Source organism: Bemisia tabaci, chromosome 8 (genome assembly GCF_918797505.1).
Source record: "Bemisia tabaci chromosome 8, PGI_BMITA_v3".
Taxonomy (NCBI): domain Eukaryota; kingdom Metazoa; phylum Arthropoda; class Insecta; order Hemiptera; family Aleyrodidae; genus Bemisia; species Bemisia tabaci.
This window is the reverse complement of record NC_092800.1, coordinates 31,570,578-31,593,715: the sequence shown is the minus strand read 5'-3', so window position 1 is coordinate 31,593,715 and position 23,138 is coordinate 31,570,578. Positions and strand designations below refer to the sequence as shown.

The window sequence follows — 23,138 nt, the reverse complement described above, 5'->3', positions numbered from 1 at the left end:
TATCTTCTTTCATTCAGCAGTATCATTGAAAATAACACAAATTCAGTTTTATAAACCTAATATTATCTTACAAAAACTTGTCATTAACAAATTCTAGGCAATAGCGTTCTTGGTATATATGTATCTTAATGCTACAAAACATAGAAATACGCTTTGTTGAAAAGACAAAGCCTACGGAAGCAGAGGTCAAGAAAGCGATTATAGAAGTCTATCTGATATCTCCATAGCAGTCTCTATCTGATATCTCTATAGCAGTCTCTATCTGATGTCTCTATAGCAGTCTCTATCTGATGTCTCTATAGCAGTCTCTGTCTCTCTATACTATGGCTTGATTAGTTCTCCCTGATATGCAAAAACTAGTGCAATCTACGTAGAATGGCTGATGCAAAGAAATTGGTTTGGCTGTGGGCTCCACACCGGAGCATGAAGCCAATAAAGCATCAAAGAAGAAGAAGAAGAAGAAGAAATTGGTTATGTAAGGGGGCTGGTTGTATCCCGCACTTTGTGGGCTCTTGTATGAGAAATTAATGACAGGTAGATCAACCAGCATGTCAGTGAGAGTTTTAATAGTAATCTCTCTATTTTCCATCACTTTCCTGACCCGAAAATTTCTAGAATTATCTAACTTTCCCTAACTTTCTCCTAATTTCTCCCTGACCCTCGAACAAAATTTCCACTTTATTTTCTTCTTCTCAGTGTACTAACTTTCGCTGAACTTGGATGGAATTGCCACATACAGAGTCTCACATGGTGGAAAAAGGCACTGAGAAGTTTTTCACACTCTCTTAAATAACACCAGATTATTAAGTTGCTGAGTCGACGCGTTACTTGCGACAGTCCCTGACTTTCCTTAACTTTTACCGGTTGCTTAAAATTCCCTGAATTTCCTAGTTTTCCAGACTGTACAAGCTTCTTACCATTTTAGCAGCAATATGTGCGGAATTGTTCAGATGATTTGGCGATTCCAGAACAATGTTGGTGAGGACTTTGAAAATGGCTTCAAGTAAAGGAGGAGCAAGCCCAGATAAATGCATGGTCCATTCTCCTAGACAAAATACCAATGCTGCGGCTAATTTTGTTCGGCCTCCTCCTAGGCTGGCCAGGGTGCTTGCCACAGCCTGCAAAAACAATGAATTCATCCATAATCTTTCCAGAAGATCTTTCCAAACAGCTCTTTAAAGCCATTGAAACTTCTTTGTAAAATACTCTTTAATTATTATCACTAATTAGTGTTAAAATTATCATTCATCGTTGAAAAAATTGAAAATTAAAAGTAGACACAAAATCACCTTAGAAATATCTTTAGTAGTTCTAAAATTAGATCACTGCAGGCAAAAATGTAAGAGTTTTTTTGGAAATTTGTAATTTTTGGCTTAAAGAACTCTCAGTTGTAAATCGCATCTATTGATTGATTTACATTTTGAAACCATTGTAGAAAGGAAATGTTCATGAGTCTTCATATGAGACGTTTAAAACCTATTTTTCAGTTATTTTAAACTTGGGTTGTGAACAGATGAAAAGAGTGCATTTTTATGGTTGCCATGTATTTTCTGTAATTTTCCGTACAACTTCTTACAATTTAAAAGAAAATTGACGGGCATGTAAGTGTCTTAACCTTTCTTTAAAATTTTTTACCAAAGTTTGTGTGCAAGGTTTTTGATATTTTATTTTCATTCATTCTTACAATTTGTGTAAATTAGTTAAAAAATTTTCATTTTTTTTTTGAGCCAATCATATCAAACAATGCAAAACCTCACGATGATCCGTTTTTTAGCACAGGCTTCTTGAAGTGACTTCTTCCCTACGAGATAATGGACCGGGGATTCCAAATTTTTAACAAGAATACAATTTGAATCTAAGATTTTTCAATGTTATCGAATGACATCACCACCTTTCCAACGAAACATTTTCTTAAGCAAAAACAGTGGGAGAGAAAAAGTTGGAAAAATGTATGAGAGTATACCTGAACAATCACAGGAGGGATGGCTGGATGGAATGTTGAGGCATGATCACAGAGAAGTAATATGACATCACAGGCAATATGGGCTACGGTATCTTCTTTAGACTGGAAATTATACAATTTTTCATTTAGAGCAAGAATTCACTTGACAATAAATAGATATCATAACAAAAAAGATGTGTACATACTTATCTTTTGTATTATAATAAAATAAAACAGACAGTTCACAATAAGATCATTTTTTTTTAAAGATACATCAGGTTATAATAAATAAGAGTACATATCAATGGTGAAACTACAAGAATGGGTATTTCCGTTTGTGACATTCCAGACTTCGTACCACACTTCATTTTCTAAACAGTAACATGCTCAACGTCATTTCTTCAAACTTCTATGATTTCTTCTCTGTGTAAGAAGAATAATCTATGAAAATTTCAAGCAATAGCATTGAATTGTTCTTCTTGGAAAAATAGAATGGAAGCAGGGATTTTGGAACACCTTAACCAAGATACGTGTTCCTGCCGTTTTACTCTCAATACATGTTTGAATTTGAATTTTTTTAAAGCAATATTGCTGTTTTGATAACAACATTTAATGCTTCATTGAACTTGGATTTGCAGTTGAGTCATAAACATGTTTTCAGCAGTGTTTTACATGAAACCAACTTCTGATTCATATTGTACACATTTCACCAAAGAAGAAAGATACAACTTACATTTAAGGAATGAAGTAATACATCTAAGGCATTTCTGATTTCAGGATGGTTGTTGCCTTCCGAGAGTTTTTGATACAGAAAAACTCCAAGACTGGATAAAGCAACACATCTTGCTTCCGTTGTTGGTTCACTTCTACCGTACTGCAGCAGTAAATTAACTATTTGGTCCTGAGAAAAGAAAGATAATTATATTACAGGACAGCGCTGGAAAATCGATTTTCCTGATAATTTTTTTCCAAATAAATTCTGGTTATAGTTTTTTTATAGCTATTTTCTTGATAGGTTACATACATAAATATTGAAACAAAGTCGCATACAATTTTCTACAAGAGCACTTAACTTGCAAATATTTGAGAGTTTCAACATAAAAATGTCTTTCATGTTTTTATTCTTACTTTATTTAGGTTTTTCCATTAATGAAGGAAATAACTCTTGACTCACCTTAGCATCAGGAAAAACAACGGTGCAAAACTGATTGGGAACAGGTTGGAATGCTCGTAACTTGAAAAGGGAGTCAGGGAGGCTCAAGAGAGAGCCTAAAATTGACATAGCTTCCGTTCTTGGTGCCTTAAAAAGAGAAGAAAAAATATTAAAGGATTAGAAAGTCTTTTTCACTGAGGTATGCTTGGTTTTATTTTATTGAGAGTGGAGCAAAAGCTGTAAAAACAGTAATAAAGTTCTGAGTGGATTTTTGACCAGTTTTCGCACTTCGGTGATGAATGAAAATGGAAACAACTGTAAGATTCTCATGCTCAAAAAAAATTTTATGCAATTTTAGATCTGCAAATTTCGAGTTTCCTTCTCTCGTTTCTTGCATCAAATCTGATCTAGTATCGGCAGGAAGTAAAGTGAACCACATGCTGCAAAGAAAAAGTTTGCAAAATGTTCAATGTTTAGTTTCATTGGTTTAGCTTAAAATGTCCAGCTATGATCTACATTATAACCTGCCGTAAAAATTGTCTGAGCTTATGGACACCCAATAAAATCTCTTTTAAGGAGGGAGGACAAGTTTTCAATGTTCGTCAAATTCTGTTAACTAAGAAGAGAGAATTTGGAAAATCCAAAGTAGATTGGAAAAAAATGGCACAAAAAATCGTCTAATCACTAGTCGACGGTTTCTTGCACCATAACAGTCGTCAAAACTTCTTAAAAATTATTCCTACTTTTGAAAAAGATTGTTGTAAAGTTCTCATGTATCACCGTTACTTAAAGTGTGCTGAGCTTAATGGTCAACCTAAAAAAATCTCCTGAAACTTTGATATTTTGTTTGGTTAAAAATACTGAACCAGTAACAAGTCATCCACTATAAAACTGCTTTTTACTCAGGCAATGCCGGGCAAATGCATAGAATTAGTCACTCAGCAGATTAAATAAAATACAAAAAATAAGGTAAATTGACTTACAGTCCTGATATCCGCACTAGATAGAACTCGATCTGCTGCAAAAATTAAATCCAAGAGGAGGAGGGTAAAACCAGGAGGTTGCCGCGACAGAATTCGTGGACCCATCTCACTTATAACAGTATTTACGATACTCTGCATGAATGAAACAAAAATTTTAATTAAAAAACACAATCTTATTTTGAGTATTTTTCTTGAATTTCCTTTTGTGATTTGATGGGCAATATTTCAGTGTTTCATACGATTTTAGGTCATGGTAAACTTAGAGAGAAATAATAAATAAAAGTGACTCTTTTAAGCCAAAACTTAATTAGAGTATATAAAAAGAACATTATTTGATGAAAGAAATTCAAGAGTTAATTATTCCTTCCTTTACAGCATTTCTGATACTTACTCTTGATCGGTAAAATACATTGCAAAATACAGTTGTCATACTTGGATGCATGAAATTGACTAATTTTTTTATTTCTTAAATCAGAACAGTAAATCAATGAATCTTGCTGCTGCTGAAAAGATTTTTTCTCAATTGTTCATGTAAAAACAGGTTTTTCATGATAGAAAACGACCCAGTTTTGCAGTTAGCAAACATAATATGAAAACCAACTATCTTTATGTACAACATTCAACAATAAATTAAATAAAAGGAAAAGATAAGAATACCCTATCTGAAGCAGTGAGGGCTTGATGAAGAACTTTGTAAAAACTAGCCAAATGGAGAGGTGGCAATGATGAGGACGGAATGGAAAAAGTCATTAAACATAACAATTTATATGCTTTCACTTGGCCTTGCCGATACGTTTCAGGAAGGTTCAAAGCCTGCAATGGACAAACAGAAAAAATCATAAAGAACAGTTACAGAACAGGTAAAAGACGAGCAGAATTTTTAATTTATCTCAACCGAGGAATATTTGAATGAGATGTGAAAGAAAGTTCCTGGCAATCCAACTGCTCCTTAGATACATTCTATTTTATTTTAATCCAATTTCATTTGAGCAGCCGCCTCAAGGAATAAGACATCCTTTGGAGGAGGACAAAAAATATGAATCTTACTGAGAAACGAGAGCTTGTACTCATGACTTTTCTGAGGTGGCAACTAGAAAATTGACGCAGAAAAAATGATGCCTGACCAAGATAGTTAGTCTTGGGTAATTTGTCTTGAAGTGAAGGACTGAGGGCAGGTTTTTCTTCGGTTCATCTTTAAATTACACTACAGACTTTACATTTTAAAATGATTTATACACGTATCATTGTCATATCTAACGTACAGGTCATGTCTATTCATGTGGTCGTTTCTCAGCCACAGGACTGAGGTATCTACATTCCAAGGTTGCAAACTCTACTTGAACAATTCTTTTCTTTCTCATGAAAATGACAGCGCAATTTCAGCCATATACTCTGCTGATGTTTGACAATAATCCATGGAAAAATGTGTAAAATTTGAAATGAAAAATGTTCAATAGTTAAACAGAATAAAGAAAAATTGTGCAAGAAGATTTGGCAATGTTCAAATGTAGTTACATTCCTTCGTCTGGGAAATGATGATATAAAGCATTCTCTTTTGTCGAAAATGATTTTTCATAAATTTGTATTAACTACTTACCTGGAAGCACCAAGGAGCTATAATAGTGAGATCTGGTGGGGGAGTTGAGGCTGCATTGGGTGGAGTGTCAGCTGCAAGACCTTGATTTTTTCTTATCTAGAGGGGTGACAAAAGAACACTCTATTTAAAAAGGTGAAGGTGATATGATAAAATATTGATTCTTGGAGATTAATGTTGAAAATACAGAAATATTACTGATTAAATGGAGTCATTTGTTTCTGTGATCAGACAAAATTTGGAGGCTCTAAAGAAAACAGAGAACTTGAACCAGGGAACTATGATCTCTCAGTATGGCAAGAGAGCCAAAAAACTGTAGAGATATGGTGGGCATTGTTCAAGTCTGACTTTCAGAATTTCCTAAGAAAATTTTAAAAATCAGAAATCCTTAATACATAAAAGGGTGGTGAAATATTTAACTAGAAGAGCAGTGAAACCACTCTGCAATGTTGCCACAGAATTAAAAAATAAAAATTCCCTGACATTTCCCTGTCACATTTTTGTAAAATTCCCTGACAATCGAAGATATGCCGAATGGTAAAAAGACATAATTTGAGATAGTTTTCAGGCAAAATATGTTGTTCAAAACGATAAACTTACTCTGGAAAGAATATACAGGGGATTGCTGCAGCAATTTTTCCCTTACAATTTTGTCATTTTCCCTGACATTTCCAGGTTTTTTCCGATTTTGAAAGTTTCTTGGCATTTCCCAGTTTTCCCCTGAAGATGGCAACCCTGCTTAAGGACGTGAAAGCAAGTGATGAACTCTCTTAAAGGCCAGATACACTTGCCTTCTACACGCCCGTCTTGACCCAAAAAGTTGGATTCGATTCTACTGTGAGTGAATAACGGGCGGTGAGCTGCAACCTGATTGGCTACAAAGATTGCAGAACACGGCCAACGGCCTACTCACCGCTCAAGCAGCGAGTCTAGCTCGCGGTTGTATCGGCCTCTTAAAGGTCGAATTCAAAGTCGTTCCTTACATGTTAAAACCTCTGCAACCAATGTAACTCTTATGGCTTAAGGAGGCTTGAACACTTAAGAAGCAACTTTGAATAAAACTATTATCTACTATATTATCTTTGAAGTCAACCGTTTCAAAAATACTGTTCCCAAATGAGGATATAATACCTTCTCAAGAGTGTTGCATAAATTGACTAATTGCTGAAACACAAGGCTGTGGAGAGCTGGATCCTTCAGCTGATTGATATCACCCAGGACACCTAACATACGCCGCCATAGTACACTTGCGACATCCGGAAGCCAACCTCGCAACGAACCACCGGACATGACAGAGCGACCACCACCAGAATCTGTCAGGAAAATTTTTAATTTGTAAAGAGCTAGAAGCTAAGAATTGATGAACAACTGATTGAATAAAAGGAAACATGGTGAAGATACACAAAACTTATGGTGCTGTTATTTGTTTTAAATAGTAATTGATTTTGATGAGACAAAACTTAAAAAGACCTATTGACAGGTTCAACAGCATGATCTGTTTCTAAACCTTTTAATTTTTTTTTATTCCTACAAGTTGTCAACTCATATTTTGACCACAAAACATTATTGCCGGTAAAGCTGCAGAAGCGGAGTACCTTAGTTTGCAATGTTGCAGACTTCCTGTCATACTTTATTTTCTACGTGGTGGACAACTCCACGTCATCTTTTGAAAAAGTTGGTAATTTTTCTTCTTGGTGGGAAGAAAATTCTGTAAAAATTTCAAGCAACAATGGGGGTGTTCCGACTTCTTTAAAAAAGTACGATGGGAGCAAAAATTTTGAAACGCCGCGATTGAGATGCACGATTTTGCAATTTAACCGCCGTTATGTGGCTCAATGTATGCCCCATCTCTAAAATGGTTCTATACAAAAGAGTGCAAGTCATTGCCAACTGATCGAATTCTGAACTGGCGTAATATTAGTTTCTGAATTATGGATCATTACTTGAAGTCCCAATATGATAACTTCAAAACTTTTTGACTTTAATCAGCAAAGACACAAATATTGAAACCTATTTTTCAAAATCGATAATTGTGTAATGAAAGAGAACTTACCTGACGGCACATTATCAGTTGCTAGAACATCTATTTGTACTGGAGAGTTACTTTCTAGACCATTCGAAGGTGCGGGAGAGGGAGACCTTGAAGTTCTAGTTCCTCCATTTTTCTTAACTGTAAAATTATTTTAAAAATATCAGTCCATGAGATTTCATGACTTCATTAAACATGGATGTAAAAAAATTTGACTACCTTGCAATGTCTTTTTTTAGTTTGAAGTTACTGAATCTAAAATCTGAAGGGATGTAGAGAGAAAACAATCAATCAAATGTTAACTACAATTGCAATGAATTGTTTTAATCAAAATTATTATAATTGAAATGAAAAAGTAATTGCATTTGAATTTTTCACCACTTTAGTTTAAATGCAAGTCATTCCAACAGTAGCGTACTGATAACGTCTGGCAATTTATTCTAAACGTGTCAATAAGGCTATCTTTCAAAGTTGATGATGAAGATTTTGCATACAGCAACACAGTGGTGCCTTTGTTGGCAAAATTTTGTAACACATGTAGTCGCTGGACCCGCACTGTGCTGGAGCAGGAGGCAGAGGCATTTCTGTTTATGGCATGATATGTTGACCCATTTAAAGAAAAATCATGAAACGTAAACGTCCTTTCCACTCACAGTTACACAGTTTTTTTTTTTTTCCGATCAGCAAAAAAAAACAAAGTAGAAGTCAAAGTGATTGGGAAAATAATATGAATTCATGGGAAAACCTTCAAAAGTTAGTACAAGAACAACATGAGTTTAAAAACCAAAAAGATTAAGATATTACCTTTAAATGAATCTAACGATGAAGCTCTCCATAGTTTTTGATTTGTGCTCTTTGGCATGTTGTCTAAAAAATACGGAAACAAACTTTGATTAAACAGATCCATTTGTTACTAACTCGAATTAATCAAATATTGAAGAGAATTTTCTGATCCTCCATTGTATATGCATTAGTTTTTTACGAGAAAATGACAGATAAAAACACTGTTGCAATAAAATAAAAAAAAACAATTTATTAATAATTAAAAATGTGAAAGAGCAACTAGTATTTAACGCTCTTTTAGCAAAATATCTTATATTCAGATTTTTTTCTGATGCTTACAGCCAGAAATTATGTAATAAGAACGAGAAGTTCTCCAAAGCCCAAAACCGCTCAAAATCTGAGGCTTAAAGTAGACATTACAGGGAATATAACTGATGTTTTAAACTACAGTGATTTCAATCACCAACTTTTTGTGACTTGTGCAGATTAGTTGAAAAATAAAAATTTCATGATAAAGCCAAATGTATTAGATGAGAAAGAGGATTTACCTTGATTTTGTAATAACAAAAGTAAATTACTATCACTAACAGAGCGACTTAGATTGACTGGCCTGGATTCGATTACTTCTTTGGTTGTGTTGGCGGGACTTCCATCTGAAACAGTTGCACAGATTTGATGATGAGCAAGAGGGATCAGAAATACAGAAGTTTCTACAAAACATGCATAAAACATTAATTAGAAAACAAAATTTTCATGTTAGTGACGCAGAAAATTTAAAGAGAATTTGACTTTTTGCATTTTCAGTTTCCGAAGTCTTCGGCGGATGAAGCTGTTTGAACTGATGTTTTGGTGCTAAATGCAGAGTTTATGAGGTTCGTTCTTTTCCAATGCTTACTTCAAAACAAGTTTGATGAAGGATGTTTAATATTTTGACTTTTTAAAAAATGGCCGACAAGACAAATTTACACAAAACACATTATTTTAAATATTTCACAGGGAAAACAAATCACATAACAAGAGATGGAGATATTGATTCCTAAAAAAATATGAGTGTATACAATTACCATTGGTTACATGGAAAAAATACGAATGGCGTCATTTGTGTAATCTAGATTCTATTTGATCTGTGTTAACAATACTCGTCAACATCTCGTTCAGAAATTGATATCCGAAGTTTCCAATGTAAGAATTGTTCTCTTACCCATTTCACTTACTTCTATAATTAAAAGGAGACCTTAAATTCAAGTACAGATTTTCTTTTCTTTGAAAAAATAATTTTCGAAGATAAATGCAACAAACCTATGCTATGATTATCACTGACTGAAGAAGGGTTCTGAAGAGTATTATTCACATTCCTCCTTGTGGGAGAAGGTGGTCTGCGATGTCGTCGAGCCCTATGTTCCGACGGTCTATCTAAAGGAAGGTCACTTAAGTCTAACTGATAAACATGCCTCGCCAGAACTCTGGTGAGTGTTTCCAAGGTTTTCTGAAAAATAAAAAGAATATTCAACATAATGGGTAATCTAAAGACAATTGTAAAATTGTATTATACTTTAAAAAAGGAAGAAGGTAATAATAAGATAATACGGATTATCAGCGACAAAAGTAATTAAAATGAAATAGTCTTTTTATTAATGAGGCTGGTAAAGACCAAATTGGAGCAAACTTTGGATAATCACACACACATGAAAAATAGACTTTTTCCCCTTTCTTGTCTGACAATGGGTCAGTTGCGCTAGTCACAGAATTTTGATTCTCAAGCTTTCAGAGCAAAAAATAATAAGATCTGTCCAGATGCCAGGTTTCTGCGTCAAATATTGATGGTAATATTGCCCTTTGAAAAATAAGGTCATAACATCGAGCAGCACAGCGGGGTGTACCATACAGTAAGACCTCGAATTATCGGATCGCGATTTAACGGATTCCACGATTAACGGATCGATCCTCCGATCCCTTCAGCGGGACCAACTAGCGCGATTTAGCGGATTCCGCAAATTAACGGATTCGGCCTCCGGTCCCGTCGAAATCTGATAAATCGAGGTGTTACTGTAGTTTCTTCCATCTTGAATTCATAAATTAGTGATACACACATTTGCGCTGGTTGCTGAACTTCAAACAGAGAAAAGGAAGAAACCATGGTATGCATCACCGCAAAAGATGACGTCATACACAGTGTTTGTTGAAAGGTGATATCTGCATAATTAAATATTGGACAAGGAAACTTGGTATTTGGACAGATGTTATTATTTTTGGCTGATCTATAACTTGAACTCGTTAAAACATGATTCTGTGACTAGCTCGACTAACCCATTGCCGTTTGAAAAAGCAGAGCTTAAAAAGGGAGCCCGCTCCTGCAGCCTGATTGTTGAAATTTATGCCAGTAAGACAAGATTCAAAAATCAATATATTACACAGCACAGATAGGGCTATGTCTTGTCTTAAGTTACTGTCAAAGACAGTTAAAATTTCAAAAATCAGGTTGCTGACCTCTCTTTGGTGACTTGTTATTTGATTTAAGGCTGCTTCTCAACAAACGAACTTTAACCATTTCAGTATAAGAGGAGCAATTGAACCCAACTGCCATTTTCAGAGGGAACGACTACAGATGGTCATAGATTGTGTGGTGTGAAACAAATGACTGACATGACAAATGATTGACTTTCGAAAGGAGGGTTCTACATTACAGCATAATGACAAAAAAATGAAAATTTAGCAACTGCTTAAAACTTGAAATGATGAAAATGCTTTTTTAGTTCCTGAGTAAGATTTTTAGAATTTTATTTTGGGGATGTTTGTTCTTAGGGGATGAATTGACGGTGTGTATTTAATGGTTGAGGAAGAAAAACAATAAAAAAATACTTATGGCAAACGAAAGAACCAAGAAAATAATTGCACTAAAATGATAGAAAACTCACAGCCCACTCTTTGATGAGTTCTTCCCACTGGGTTAGACAGGATAATACTGCCAGTAATCTGTCCCAAAGAGAGCTTGAAATGACCACATTCAAGTTCGCTTTAATCCAGGTCACTAATAAAGTCTGAAATGAAAGATCAAAGTGTCAAAGAAAAGTCATGCTTTTTCACAAGATCAGCATATTGGTAATTTATAAAAACAGGCATTATTGTATAACACTGACAGGCACGTCAGTTGATTAAAACTTCTTGCTTGCAGAAAAAAGGAAAAACAGAATAAAGTTGGATGCCAAAGAATCAAAATGGTTTATGAAAAGGAATTTGTTCATTCAGTAAGTCAACTAAGATGAAATTTAGAAGAGTATCCTTCTATTTTAAAACTTTTGAATCTAATGCAAAGTAAACGTAGAAAACCTTTTGTGAAGCACACTTTTAGCAAATCAGTTTAAAATAAAATTGATAGAAAATTTGATGGAAACCATAGAGAAGAAAAGAATGAAGTTTCCGCATCTTGGAAAGAGGTCGATGACATAAATGGGTAAAGACATTCTTGTCATCCGTTTCAGCAAAAATAGTGTGATTTGTAGAAAAAAATTCATGCATTGAAAAGTGTATTAATTATGTTTCATGTTGAATTACACCAAAACAGTATAAGTTGCAATTTTTTCTCCATAGTTTGAATTTCTAAGTATGCAGCTACAGATTATCTACTCATGTCACAGAGTAAACTAATTGGAAAATACCATGACCTTTTTATTTCTAAATGGGCATAAATAGACAAATTAATGAAATAAAAGCTTGTAAAACTAAAGGTGCACTGAGGCAGCAGGGCCATCTTCAATCAAAATGAATCTAGAGGATGCATTCGAAGTTTACTAAGTAGTTTATTTTGAAATTTAGATGAGAGTACCTGAAAAATGACTGATGCTAACTTTCCAGCTAATGTATCACTTTTTTTCCGAGGTGGTGTTTTGGAAAATATGAGAGAAGTCAATTTTAACAGCACTGTCAACAACTGCTCCCTAAAACATTAAGTCACATGATTGTACTTAACGAGAAAATCATTAGGATATTGAAGGACTAATACAGGGGACCTCTTGAAGGCCACGGAAGTCAACTCCTGGTTTATGACAAAACAGCAGAATTTTTCTTCCTTAGAAAAATTTCTTATGAGGGTGGAGAAATGACACTAAAGGCCTCCTTCATTCTCTACAAGGAACTCAGAAAGAAATCTCTTTTGAAAAGTCAAAAATTTTGGGAAACCAATATTGATTAATGTATCAAAATTAAGTAAAATGGTATGCCACTGATTGAACAATTAATTGATTTTTAAAAATCTAAGGATCACAAAAATCCAAAGTATGTTAATCTTTAAGATCATGTTTCAAGGTTGGAAAAAACAAGTTCTGATGGGTACATTTCAAACTGTCCCAAAATTTACAGCAGAATTGATTCAAATTTTAGTCAGATCATCCTTAGAACCAAATTAGATTTTCCTGAAAATGGGATTTTTTCAGTTAATTTCCTCAAATTTAATAAGACTGTAAATTTTTTTCTTAAATCTGTTCAATCTGAAAATTATCAGAACAAGTATTTTCTAATGAAAGGAGCTAAGGTAAGTGGCTCTCTGAAACGAAATTAACTTTGCGTCAGACTCTTTCTGTATTTATTAAATAGACAAGTTCTTACCAGCTAGCTTGTTCCATATGAACATGCATAACCATATACCGATAGATGTTTAAGACTTTTTTACAGGCGTCAGTCTGTTCTTCAAGCAGGATTGGGTAATCTGATGAAACGGTTTGTAGAAAAAGATGGCCAGCATGTGTCATAATAACTTGTAGAGTTTTCTGAAAGAGAAATTTTTGAGGAAAATTAGAAACATTAGCTTGATAAAATTTGATGGTCGAGAAATGTTGCAAAATCTCTTGTGAGGCTTCAAAGTGTTTGACAGCAAAATAACTTTTGAGCTTATGAAGCTAGGATGATAAGTCTACTTTAAGATTACTCACCTGATATCCTGCTCGAATGTGTAAGTTTGAATGTTGCATGGCACCAATGTAGGAGTCATTTCGAAGCCTTCGGTAAAAATCTTCTCCCTGAAAAATGTATGAACAAGCATATTTTAAGAGTTTTACACATACAATAGGGTATTGCAAAAAAAAAAAAATTGAAGATATAACTCAGGCTATTATAAAGTTTTTCCATGAAGCATCATAAAATATGGATGATTTTCATTAGTGAAGCTTTGTAAAAAAATTTACGTTAAAAATCAAAAGGATATTATGTATCCGTGAACTCAGCAGAGCGGAAAATATTAAAGATTTGACACCAAACTACTCACCTCAGAATGATCAGTTTTTGTAGCCGGTGGCTCCAACATGAATCCAGGCATCTCGCTAGGCTGTAAAAAAAAGAGGAAAAAAAGAAGGGGAAAAAATATAAGTAAATGATGCAATAAAGAAATTAAATAGAACGATAGAATTTTCTTCTCCTCTTTCTTGTTGAGCCCTGATTACATTGTTGCAAAGACAAAAGTGAACAAGTGAATGAAAACAACTTCACTAGATTTCTTAGAAACAATAAATGTCAGTAAGAAACCTCTGGTGAATTATTCGTTAATTATGTTTTCATCTTATTTCTGAGGACGTCTTGGGTTCACAACAGCTCATGGCTCAGTTTTGGGCTCATGTTGGATGCAAGGTCATTTCAGATTGCATGGTGCCATAATTGCTTGTTGATAGAGGCCCTTCAATTTGAAACCCTTAATAATACAAAGAAAAAGTCAGTCTCAAAATTATTTATGCCTTGCAAATATTGATGACTTTTGAATTTTTTGACAAAATTTAATAAAATATGTATTGGTGCAGCATACAAGGGTGGAATTAATATTTAAAATTTTCCTAAAAATTGCTTACTTTCATCTGCACCCATTCTTTGTAGACCGCTATCGAACGCCGGATAGCTGGAGCATGAGTGAATGGAAGGAGGAAGGCTTGCCTCAGTACTTCATGCATAAAATTGATGTTTTCTCGGGACCCGAACAGAACTTCTCGTACAATTTCCACACTATAAAAGGGAATTATCAATTATGAAATTATCGACATAAAAAAGTCAAATCTATTTTGAAACAAAATATGAGTCATTTAGGCCTCATGAATTACTACATAAGAGACTCGATGAGAAATACGCAGGGGAAAAATGAGAATTGGAGAAATTTACCAATGTTGGATATCATTCATTGGTGATGTAGAAGATCCTTGAACGTCATCAATTGAGGATACGGACTTTTTCTGTTCTGCAGCATCATTTTCGCTCTCACTGTAAAAAAAGAAACAAATTCCCTATTTTAAAAACAACAAAACACTAGTCCATATTTTCAGCCCACTTCTAGTCACTGGATATAACAACTACAATGGCAAAGATCCTAGATTACCAGCCAATGTCAAAAGGGGCGAAAGATTTTTAAAATAAATTTTTTTAAAATTTTTGACATGAATTTATATTTTTCAGGCAATATTGCAAATTCATAGGATTCATAGTCTTTTAATTCTCAAACCAAGAAAAATAGGACACTCATCTCCATTTCAAAAAACTTGAAGATTAAAAGTTCATTCTGTTCAACAAATGATTGAAAATAACAAAAACCAAAGTAATTGGTCCCTATACGAGAGGAAAAAATTGATTGCTTGTACCTAGGATTTTTTGGGAAAGGTGAAGGTCGCGACGGTTGCGTAAAGCTGGCAATCCACTTTATGACTGCTACTCGACATCCGACAAATTCATCCGTCCGGCTCATGGGTCGCAAGTTGGGTAGCTCTGCAACAAAACAAAAAAAAAGCAACTCATTAGTTTGGAGTTAGATTTGTGTTAAAAGGTGAAACACTTAATTTAAATCAATTTTTATGGTTGGATTCTTACGTCAACGAAACATTTCAAAGAAACCAAAATATGTTATTCGAAACGCTAGATATTTGTTTGCAGTTTGAAAGCGTTTATTCAAGACAAAAAACACTTGGTCTTTTTCTGCATTTTACAGAGAGAGAAGTTTGAAGTCTGTTGCTACATTTTTAAGCAAGATTTCCATAATTATTTCATTTTCCAATTACAAAACTTTCCCTGACTTTTCCGTACATTTTTTTGCTTTTCCATAGACTTCAAAATGACTTTCCTGACTTTTCCGCACAATCTTTAGTGACTTCCTTACTTCCCTCGACCTTAGAACAAAATTTCTTGAATTTTTATTTCTTATGGTAATACTGATTTTTACTTGCGACAAAATTTCTACTTTTAGAGATTGGAATAATGGATCAAGGCACTTGGTAGTTGTTACTGCTCTTTCAAAGTTCCCTGACTTTCAACTTTTTTAGATCACCAGAAACTTCGATGAGGTGTTAAATTTTCATCCTAATTTTCTTCAGAACTTATAATTATCTAAATAGCACCTTTTAAGGGTTACGTCTTGGATCTCTCTTGCTTAGTAGTTGACCTAACTAGAATGAGGTACAATGATATTCGTTACCGAAGTGTGGCAAAATATAGTAAAAAAAAAAAAAACCCCATGAAAATATTACTCTTCGGAAAATAATCAAGAGTTGCAGGTATCTCACAGCTTCCTGATCTAAAAATACTGGACTTACCAAGAATTGGTTTGTAAACACTGGTGGTGTGAAGGAATTCTGGAAAAATTAAAGGTTGATAATACTGCTTAAATTTATCAAGAAGAAATGTGAAGCATTTGAACTGGCGGTAGAATTTGTCTTTCCATTCTATTCGGCAGATCTGTAAGTAAAGTAAAAAGAGAATCATCAATAAAAACTAAATATACACCCAAAAAATCAGAGTATTTATCACATAAGAAAATCATAAGAGGATAATTCATAACTAATAAAATGTAAGGATAATACTAAGCACAATGCAATGATAGACAAATACTTAATAGATTAAATTATCATTACACCCATTTGCTTGAAAATTCCACTTAAAAACCACGGCTTTGTGATAAAAAATTTAGAAATAGACTTTTGACTGAGTCAATGACGGTAACATTTTAGCATCCATCAAATAAAAAAACAATCATATTTATCAATTCACATTCAACTAATGAAAATTGTAAATACTTTAACTTGACTTCAGAGTTAATTTACGTCTTATTTTTGCATTGCAATAAAGTTTGGATTGAAATATCCGCTGAATATGAAAGACTAACCTGAGTAACCATATATTCGAGTAGAGCCTCTAGGAAAAATCGCATCGGATCATCTGGTTGTTTCTCTCCACTTTGGGGGGGAAAAATTGGTGTCACCTCAACATCTGTGACAGGCTCTGGAATTAAAGAATAATGAATACGTAATAAAAGAGAAGAAAAAATAAATTTGAGAGGAAAAAATAAACATTTAAAACTGTAGGTAAGAGTCGAATCACTGATTTGACCTACATTGATTACGGTTTTTCTCCAAGCAGAAAGTTTGAATTTACTATTCAGAATGTAAACTAAGAGCGTTTATTTCTCTTTAATGACTTAATTTTAGGAGTTTTAAAACGTTTGAAACTTCTATATTCTGCTTAGTATTTTGATCAGAGAACATGCCTATTAGAATAGACCTAAAGCCCTAATTGTTATCCTGTATTATGGTCCATGAAGTAAAGTTTATTAAAGGGGACGGCAACCCTAAAATCGAAATAAGATAGTATTAAAAATGGAAGCCGGAAGATAAAAGAAGCAAAATGGCTTTGTCTTGAATGAAATTCAGCAAAGTTCGCAAAATCGGCAGAGATATGAAAGATTGTAAGTCTGACTGGTGACGTCATGCGCTCCCGGTGCGACTGCGGTTCACATGCATACAACTCAAAGTCTGGCGCATTCGCTGTCTGGCGACTCGAAGTTGCCTTAATAGTTCCACCGAAGCAAAGGAGAAAGAAATGGCCAGGAATGAGCGAGATTGGGGCGAACTAATGACTTGTCATGAATACGGGTCGACCACTTGACACCAGAGAGAGAATTCAAAGTGCAGACTGCAAAATGCTAGATGGAGCTCATGATGTCACGCGCTCACCTGTTTTTTTTGCGATAGCAGCTTAACAAGTACAGATATTCGCAAAGGGATTTCGGCATCGTTCATTGCACACTTTTCTTCCTTGATTTTTTAGCTAAACCTGTTTTTAAGGTTGCCGTCCCCTTTAAAATACTTGTGCCCTTGGCAAATATTTTTATAAGTGTCAATTTTTGCTTTTTACCTGCATGGGAGTCATGGAAAACAGTTGAAGTGGATGTTAAAGTGAGAGCAGTCAAGCCGAGTTGACCTTCGATTGGACTCGGAAAGCCGGGTATCAATGTTGCGAAAATAGCATGGACCCAATCTGGTGCATTTTCTCCCAGAATTTGATACCAGATGATAAAATACCTAGAACAAAATGATAGGGGTTGCTTCGGTTACCTAGAGTCAAAAATACCTGCCCTGGTGACATTCTTTACATGAAAATGTAATGAAAATTTCACTCTAAATTTTGAAACGATTTTTAGATTTTTATGTTATGTATTCTGCAGTTTACTTTATGTTTGGCGTTGATATGAGTCATTATAGACTTTCACAAAATTTGACGCCAATTTTTTTTTTAATAACTTTTTTTTAAAGTAACTTTCACATTAATATAACATAAAAAAAGAAGAAAAAGAAAAGAAGAGTTGATCCTAACTTCTAAATTTAAACCATTTTTAAGCATTGTTTGAAGTCCAAATTCAACAGACTAAATATAACAGCGGATGACAAAAACGACTCCAGCCAATTCTAAGCACTAGGATTTTGTTTATTTTAATTAGGTTCCAATTTACCGGATAGCTTCTCGTCTCAGCTTCCAAGAATTGTTGGGATGAAGCAATTTGGTCAACATTCGAGTCAGACTGTGAACTTGCCATCTTTTTGATAGTAGTTCAGGACACAAGATTAAAATCCTATCTAACACATACAGGACTCCTTCTAATTCCTCTTTCTGAGCTTTGTGAACTGAAAAAAAGACAAAATAAATTAAACGTTGAATTCATCGCAAAAGTAACTAACAAATATAAGAAGCTAAGCCATTCAGATTAAGATGACATAATTAAAAATAGCATAAATTGGTAAATTAGGGGGGTTAGAGTAGCAACATGTCATTGAAATCATTTCGGGAAGTCTCCTGACAGTGCTCTCATACATTGTGAGTTTTGTACTTGTCAGTTCCTATGAAAGTTTCAGGATTTCTTGAAGATTGTCCTTTAAAGAAAAACCTGAAAATTCGCTACCTAAATTTTGTTTTGCCAAACTGTCTTTATTTTGGTGGGATAAATTATGTTTGCTATTGGACTGATTTTGAATTTTAAACAGTTCATTTTCAAGAGTTGTGACCCCCAGTTGTTAAAATATGTTTCAGAACTATATTGGTACATTTTGAGTTCTCAGTAAGCAAAAAATAGGAGTAAACGATGAAAAGTGAGCTATTTGATCAATATTGCTGATCAAACAGGGGTAACTTTTAAGCTAACAAACTATCTTTCATTATAATATTAATGAGGTGCTAAAAAAATGCTACACTAAGTTACGGTAAGCTCTGGAGAAAATCCTGAAAAATGGAAACAAATTAAAAAGAAAAAAAAATTAATTATGTGACAAGCTATGCAATTACTCTCAAGATTCGGTTTGAAAAAACATGCTGCTTGTATGATATGAACTTTTATAGCACTGTGTGAAAGGGCAAAAACAGGACCACCTAAAAATTACCAACTTAAAGAAGTTTGATTGCATTTTTTAAAATACTTCAGCTCATGCAATAGCGTGCACTTTTACTTCCTCCTTCTCACAACAAAGAGAAAAATATCATAAAAACATGCTCTATTGCTATGTTCCTGGAAATAACTATAATATTCATGATGATGATAAACAAGAAAGTAAAAAGGGGGAGGGGGGTTAACCTACGAGAATTCTAAAAAAATATAAGCAGCTGTAAAAACTGAAAAAAAGGCAACTATAGAACGGTAAAAATGTGGAAACTTGAAAAATCTGGTTCCATGAAAAAGTTTCAAGCCTCAAACTAAAATTGAATTCCACTAATTGAATTTAATTAGAAAACTGAACAATGTTCTTCTGGAAACTGAGAACTACTTAATAATATCATGATTTTCAATGATTTTCGGAAGTAAGAGAAGAATATCGACAAAGCTGGCTTCTGAAATCTGCAAGTCCAACTCTCATAATCCTTGATCCTGTTGTAAACTTTTTTAATTTTTCTGAATTCTTTCTTGATTCATTCCTACAACCATCATCTATCACACTTGATACTAATGCATGGTATTGAATGAAGGAAGTCATTCAGTAAAAAGAAAATATCCTTGATGAGAAATATATGAACAACTGGGTTTTTTAATTAAAAATATTTTGGCTAGAAAGACACAATTTTGTAAAATCCCCACCAAATTACTCATGCTTTCTTGAGAATGCAGATACATGGAAAATGAAACAGTAAAATAATCAAACATAACAACAACAACAACAACAACAACAACAACAACAACAACAACAACAAAATGAAACCTCTACTTGATAAATTATGCTTGCAGTCTTTTTGAATATTAAAACATAGGCACTACAGTATATCGATGGCCAAAGTCAGAATTATCATATCTTCATTGCAATGTTTTAAAATTTCCACCTCTATTTTATTTTTTTGAAGAGATAAAAGCCAACTTTATGACTTGAAATTCATACAGGTGATTCTTCTAACAGTAAAGAGAGACCAACGAAGTTTTCAAAAAATTGGGGTAATTAATTTTCCAAAAGAAAAATAAAGTATGAAAGGAAGTCTGCAACATCGTAAATGGAGATACCACCTCCATGGTTAGTCACTTTCACCATCGATATACATTATTCATTCTAAAGCAATACTTGAGAGGATCAAACTCCAAGAGGAGAATGACAAACCAACAGAGTTTCCCTGGTTTATGATCAACAACCAATACCTAAACCAGTATCAAAATTCACTTGCGTCAGACACTTTGAATTTTTACTGACAAAAAAAGCCCATTACAGCTATCCTGGAAGTTGAAAGATAGGACGAATAGGAAATTTTAAATAAAATAGATATTCAAGAGTTCTACACCTAAAAACATTACACTGATCTTTCAGACAGAGGAAAAAGAAAGAAAAATTTCCCAGAAACTGTAAAATGGGCAATTGTAAGAGGTTAGTATCCAGCTCTCGAGGTTCTTCAATTGAACAACAGTTTTTACCAAGTATAGTGGTTGGAAAAAAACCATAGCAACTTGAGCATACACTCAAAACTTCTGACCAACTTTACGATGCTTCTACTTGATCAACACAAAATTTCAAATTTCAAGAAATAAGCAAGCTATGGCAGGCATTTCTCTTTAAATTCTAACTTACCTAGATGGAATGTAAGTTCTGGAAAATAATAGAAGAAAAATAAAGTTAGAAAGGTGAGTTGATATGAAAGATCTAATCCTTATCTCCCTTAAGATAAAGTAAAAAAGTATTACGGCAAAAGAATGAACATCCTGTGAGGTGTTGTAGGAGCTAAAAATTAAGGGACAAAACTTTCAAGTTTCAAAATTACAATTTCTTCGGAGCCAGAGATTCCAAGCCATGTATACTATCGACATGATACACTGGTAACAAGTAGTCTCCCATTGAAAAAAAAAAAAAAAAAAAAAAAAAAAAAAAAACAGACAAACAAACAAAAAATATGAAAGATGCCTTATTCTGATGACTGAGTTTACAGCAGGAAAGGACCTCTCCCATTGGACTGATTCTCAACTCTTGATGGATGAATTTATTCAATTAATTCTTCATTCCTAAAATGCTGAGTAAAAAGTCTTGCCATTAAGTAATTAATAGTGGGGTAAGTACGTGTATTCAAGCAGTTACAAGCCAGCTGAACCAGTATAGCTCACGCAATACAGTTGGCTGTATGAACAATTATTGATTACGGACTTGCCAGGTGATGTCCTCTGAGAGTATTTTGTACCTCCACTACAGTAATTTAATAAAAACAGAGAAAGGAAAATTTTGAGGATTTCAATTGAAGGTTACCTCTTTGTTTTAAGTTAGTCTCGGCAATGATGAAACTATCATACAGGATGGAATAAGCATGGCTGTAGTTTGTTTCTAGAATAGACTTTACTTCCTTCACATCACCATGATCTGAAATATAACAGAAAGAAATATTGGAGCTCTTAATTTAGAAAATATTTATTTAACATCGATAAAAGTTTATACATGATCTTCCATATATTTTGATGCTAAGGTGATAAAGGCATCTTCAGAATCCTACAGGTAACTGTAGAAACAATAAGGGTAATACTACAGCTTAAATCATTGGTAGAGCTCGTGCATCGTACGTTGAGACAAATATCAAAGTATTGTCTATGTCACCACTCATCAGTGGTGCCATCTGACTGCGTTTATTAACCTGTTGAGTGATGCTAAATTCAGAGGTAATCAGAGATTGACAATTGTTTCAACATACGATACGCGAGCTCTACATTTATTTCCTTACGTCTCATGAGGTCTCAAAACGGAATGTCACAAGCGCCGCATTTGATTTAAAATTTTTCAACAAATTTAATCAAAATCAGATTCTAAGAGTGATTTTGAACGTATACAACATTTTAAGTCTCTGTTGTATTCAGAACAACTGTGGTTAACTTTTTCCATTTTGCAATGCTGTTATAGAAATTGGTTCACATTTGGCCCTTGTGATACTTTTGTCAGTGCATAGCATAATAAAAGGATTCATCAATTCTGAAAGAGTATTCCAAAATTGGTTAAGAAATTCAAAGCAAATTTCCAAAAATAAACATTTGAGGCCTTACCTATGACGGCTCGAAGATGCTTAAAACGAGTGGCGTTGTCCTTCTTCAAGTCTTGTATTTTGATTGTAGACTTCTTGATGTCACCATGTGCTTTTTTCCCGAACATTTTTCACCGGCCAAGATCAATTCACTTCATTTTGATTTAGGACCAGATGTTAGTGGAGCGCACTGCCAGATTTTTGGGTTGTTTCTAGTAACTGTTTAAGCTCCATAAGACTTTGATACTCAGAACTAATTAGGACAGGCTTATGACAATAGATGTAGGATTGCTATACTAGTTCTGGTAGGAATGACTTTTCCGGCAAAAAGAAAATGACCCAACTTCATGGAACAGGACTGTCAGAGAATGCCAGCACAACAAGTGCTGCGACAGTACTACATGGGGAAACTTTGGAGAAAAGAAAGAGCACACGCATTAACTATGATCAACTTCCATCCAAAGAAAATTTAGAGAGGATGATTCAAATAAAAATTTAAGTCATCTTTCGACATAAGAACACACTGACATCGCGAGAAAGCGAAGTTGAATACACCGAACAGAAGTGAAGCAAACTACTCAAAATGTATAAAAAATTGTCCTGTCACATGATTCAATTCTCTGCATAAAACACCAATGTTTAAGTTAGTCACTAATTTTGATTTTAGGGATAATTAATCAGAAATTAAATACTTGTTTACAAACTGGTGGCTGCTCCCTGCTGACATACATGAATTTTCTCTTGTTTACTTTTGGTGTCAATTCCAATGGTCCAAATTCTCTTCGCACATGAATTTTGGAACGAGAAAACAAGGAACAAAGAATACAATTTTTTTGGAATTTGGAACTAGTTTCATTTCCGGGGAAGAACTTCCGGTCAATCATTTCCGGTTTGTCACTTTG

General features: G+C 34.1%; 1 protein-coding gene across 2 annotated transcripts in view; it reads right to left on the bottom strand.

The window, feature by feature from the left end:
• Nucleotides 1-22,986, bottom strand: part of LOC109030277 (probable Rho GTPase-activating protein CG5521) — a 31,182-nt gene extending 8,196 nt beyond the window's left edge. Inside the window, exons 1-27 of one of the 2 annotated variants that reach the window (XM_019041161.2) lie at nucleotides 22,259-22,986; nucleotides 21,477-21,587; nucleotides 20,811-20,828; nucleotides 18,230-18,401; nucleotides 17,635-17,801; nucleotides 16,607-16,722; nucleotides 16,038-16,179; nucleotides 15,093-15,216; nucleotides 14,620-14,718; nucleotides 14,316-14,466; nucleotides 13,742-13,801; nucleotides 13,410-13,496; nucleotides 13,087-13,247; nucleotides 12,308-12,419; nucleotides 11,400-11,522; nucleotides 9,784-9,970; nucleotides 9,033-9,137; nucleotides 8,506-8,568; nucleotides 7,726-7,842; nucleotides 6,804-6,985; nucleotides 5,676-5,771; nucleotides 4,736-4,891; nucleotides 4,079-4,210; nucleotides 3,117-3,242; nucleotides 2,676-2,843; nucleotides 1,964-2,065; nucleotides 918-1,118 (exon numbers count right to left, since the gene is read on the bottom strand). In XM_019041161.2, coding sequence (XP_018896706.2) covers nucleotides 918-1,118; nucleotides 1,964-2,065; nucleotides 2,676-2,843; nucleotides 3,117-3,242; nucleotides 4,079-4,210; nucleotides 4,736-4,891; nucleotides 5,676-5,771; nucleotides 6,804-6,985; nucleotides 7,726-7,842; nucleotides 8,506-8,568; nucleotides 9,033-9,137; nucleotides 9,784-9,970; nucleotides 11,400-11,522; nucleotides 12,308-12,419; nucleotides 13,087-13,247; nucleotides 13,410-13,496; nucleotides 13,742-13,801; nucleotides 14,316-14,466; nucleotides 14,620-14,718; nucleotides 15,093-15,216; nucleotides 16,038-16,179; nucleotides 16,607-16,722; nucleotides 17,635-17,801; nucleotides 18,230-18,401; nucleotides 20,811-20,828; nucleotides 21,477-21,587; nucleotides 22,259-22,364 — 3,384 coding nt within the window. In that variant the 5' untranslated portion in view covers nucleotides 22,365-22,986. The remainder of the gene's footprint in view (nucleotides 1-917; nucleotides 1,119-1,963; nucleotides 2,066-2,675; nucleotides 2,844-3,116; nucleotides 3,243-4,078; nucleotides 4,211-4,735; nucleotides 4,892-5,675; nucleotides 5,772-6,803; nucleotides 6,986-7,725; nucleotides 7,843-8,505; nucleotides 8,569-9,032; nucleotides 9,138-9,783; nucleotides 9,971-11,399; nucleotides 11,523-12,307; nucleotides 12,420-13,086; nucleotides 13,248-13,409; nucleotides 13,497-13,741; nucleotides 13,802-14,315; nucleotides 14,467-14,619; nucleotides 14,719-15,092; nucleotides 15,217-16,037; nucleotides 16,180-16,606; nucleotides 16,723-17,634; nucleotides 17,802-18,229; nucleotides 18,402-20,810; nucleotides 20,829-21,476; nucleotides 21,588-22,258) is intronic. The other variant, XM_019041162.2, reaches the window with a different exon arrangement.
• Nucleotides 22,987-23,138: the final 152 nt, after the last annotated feature.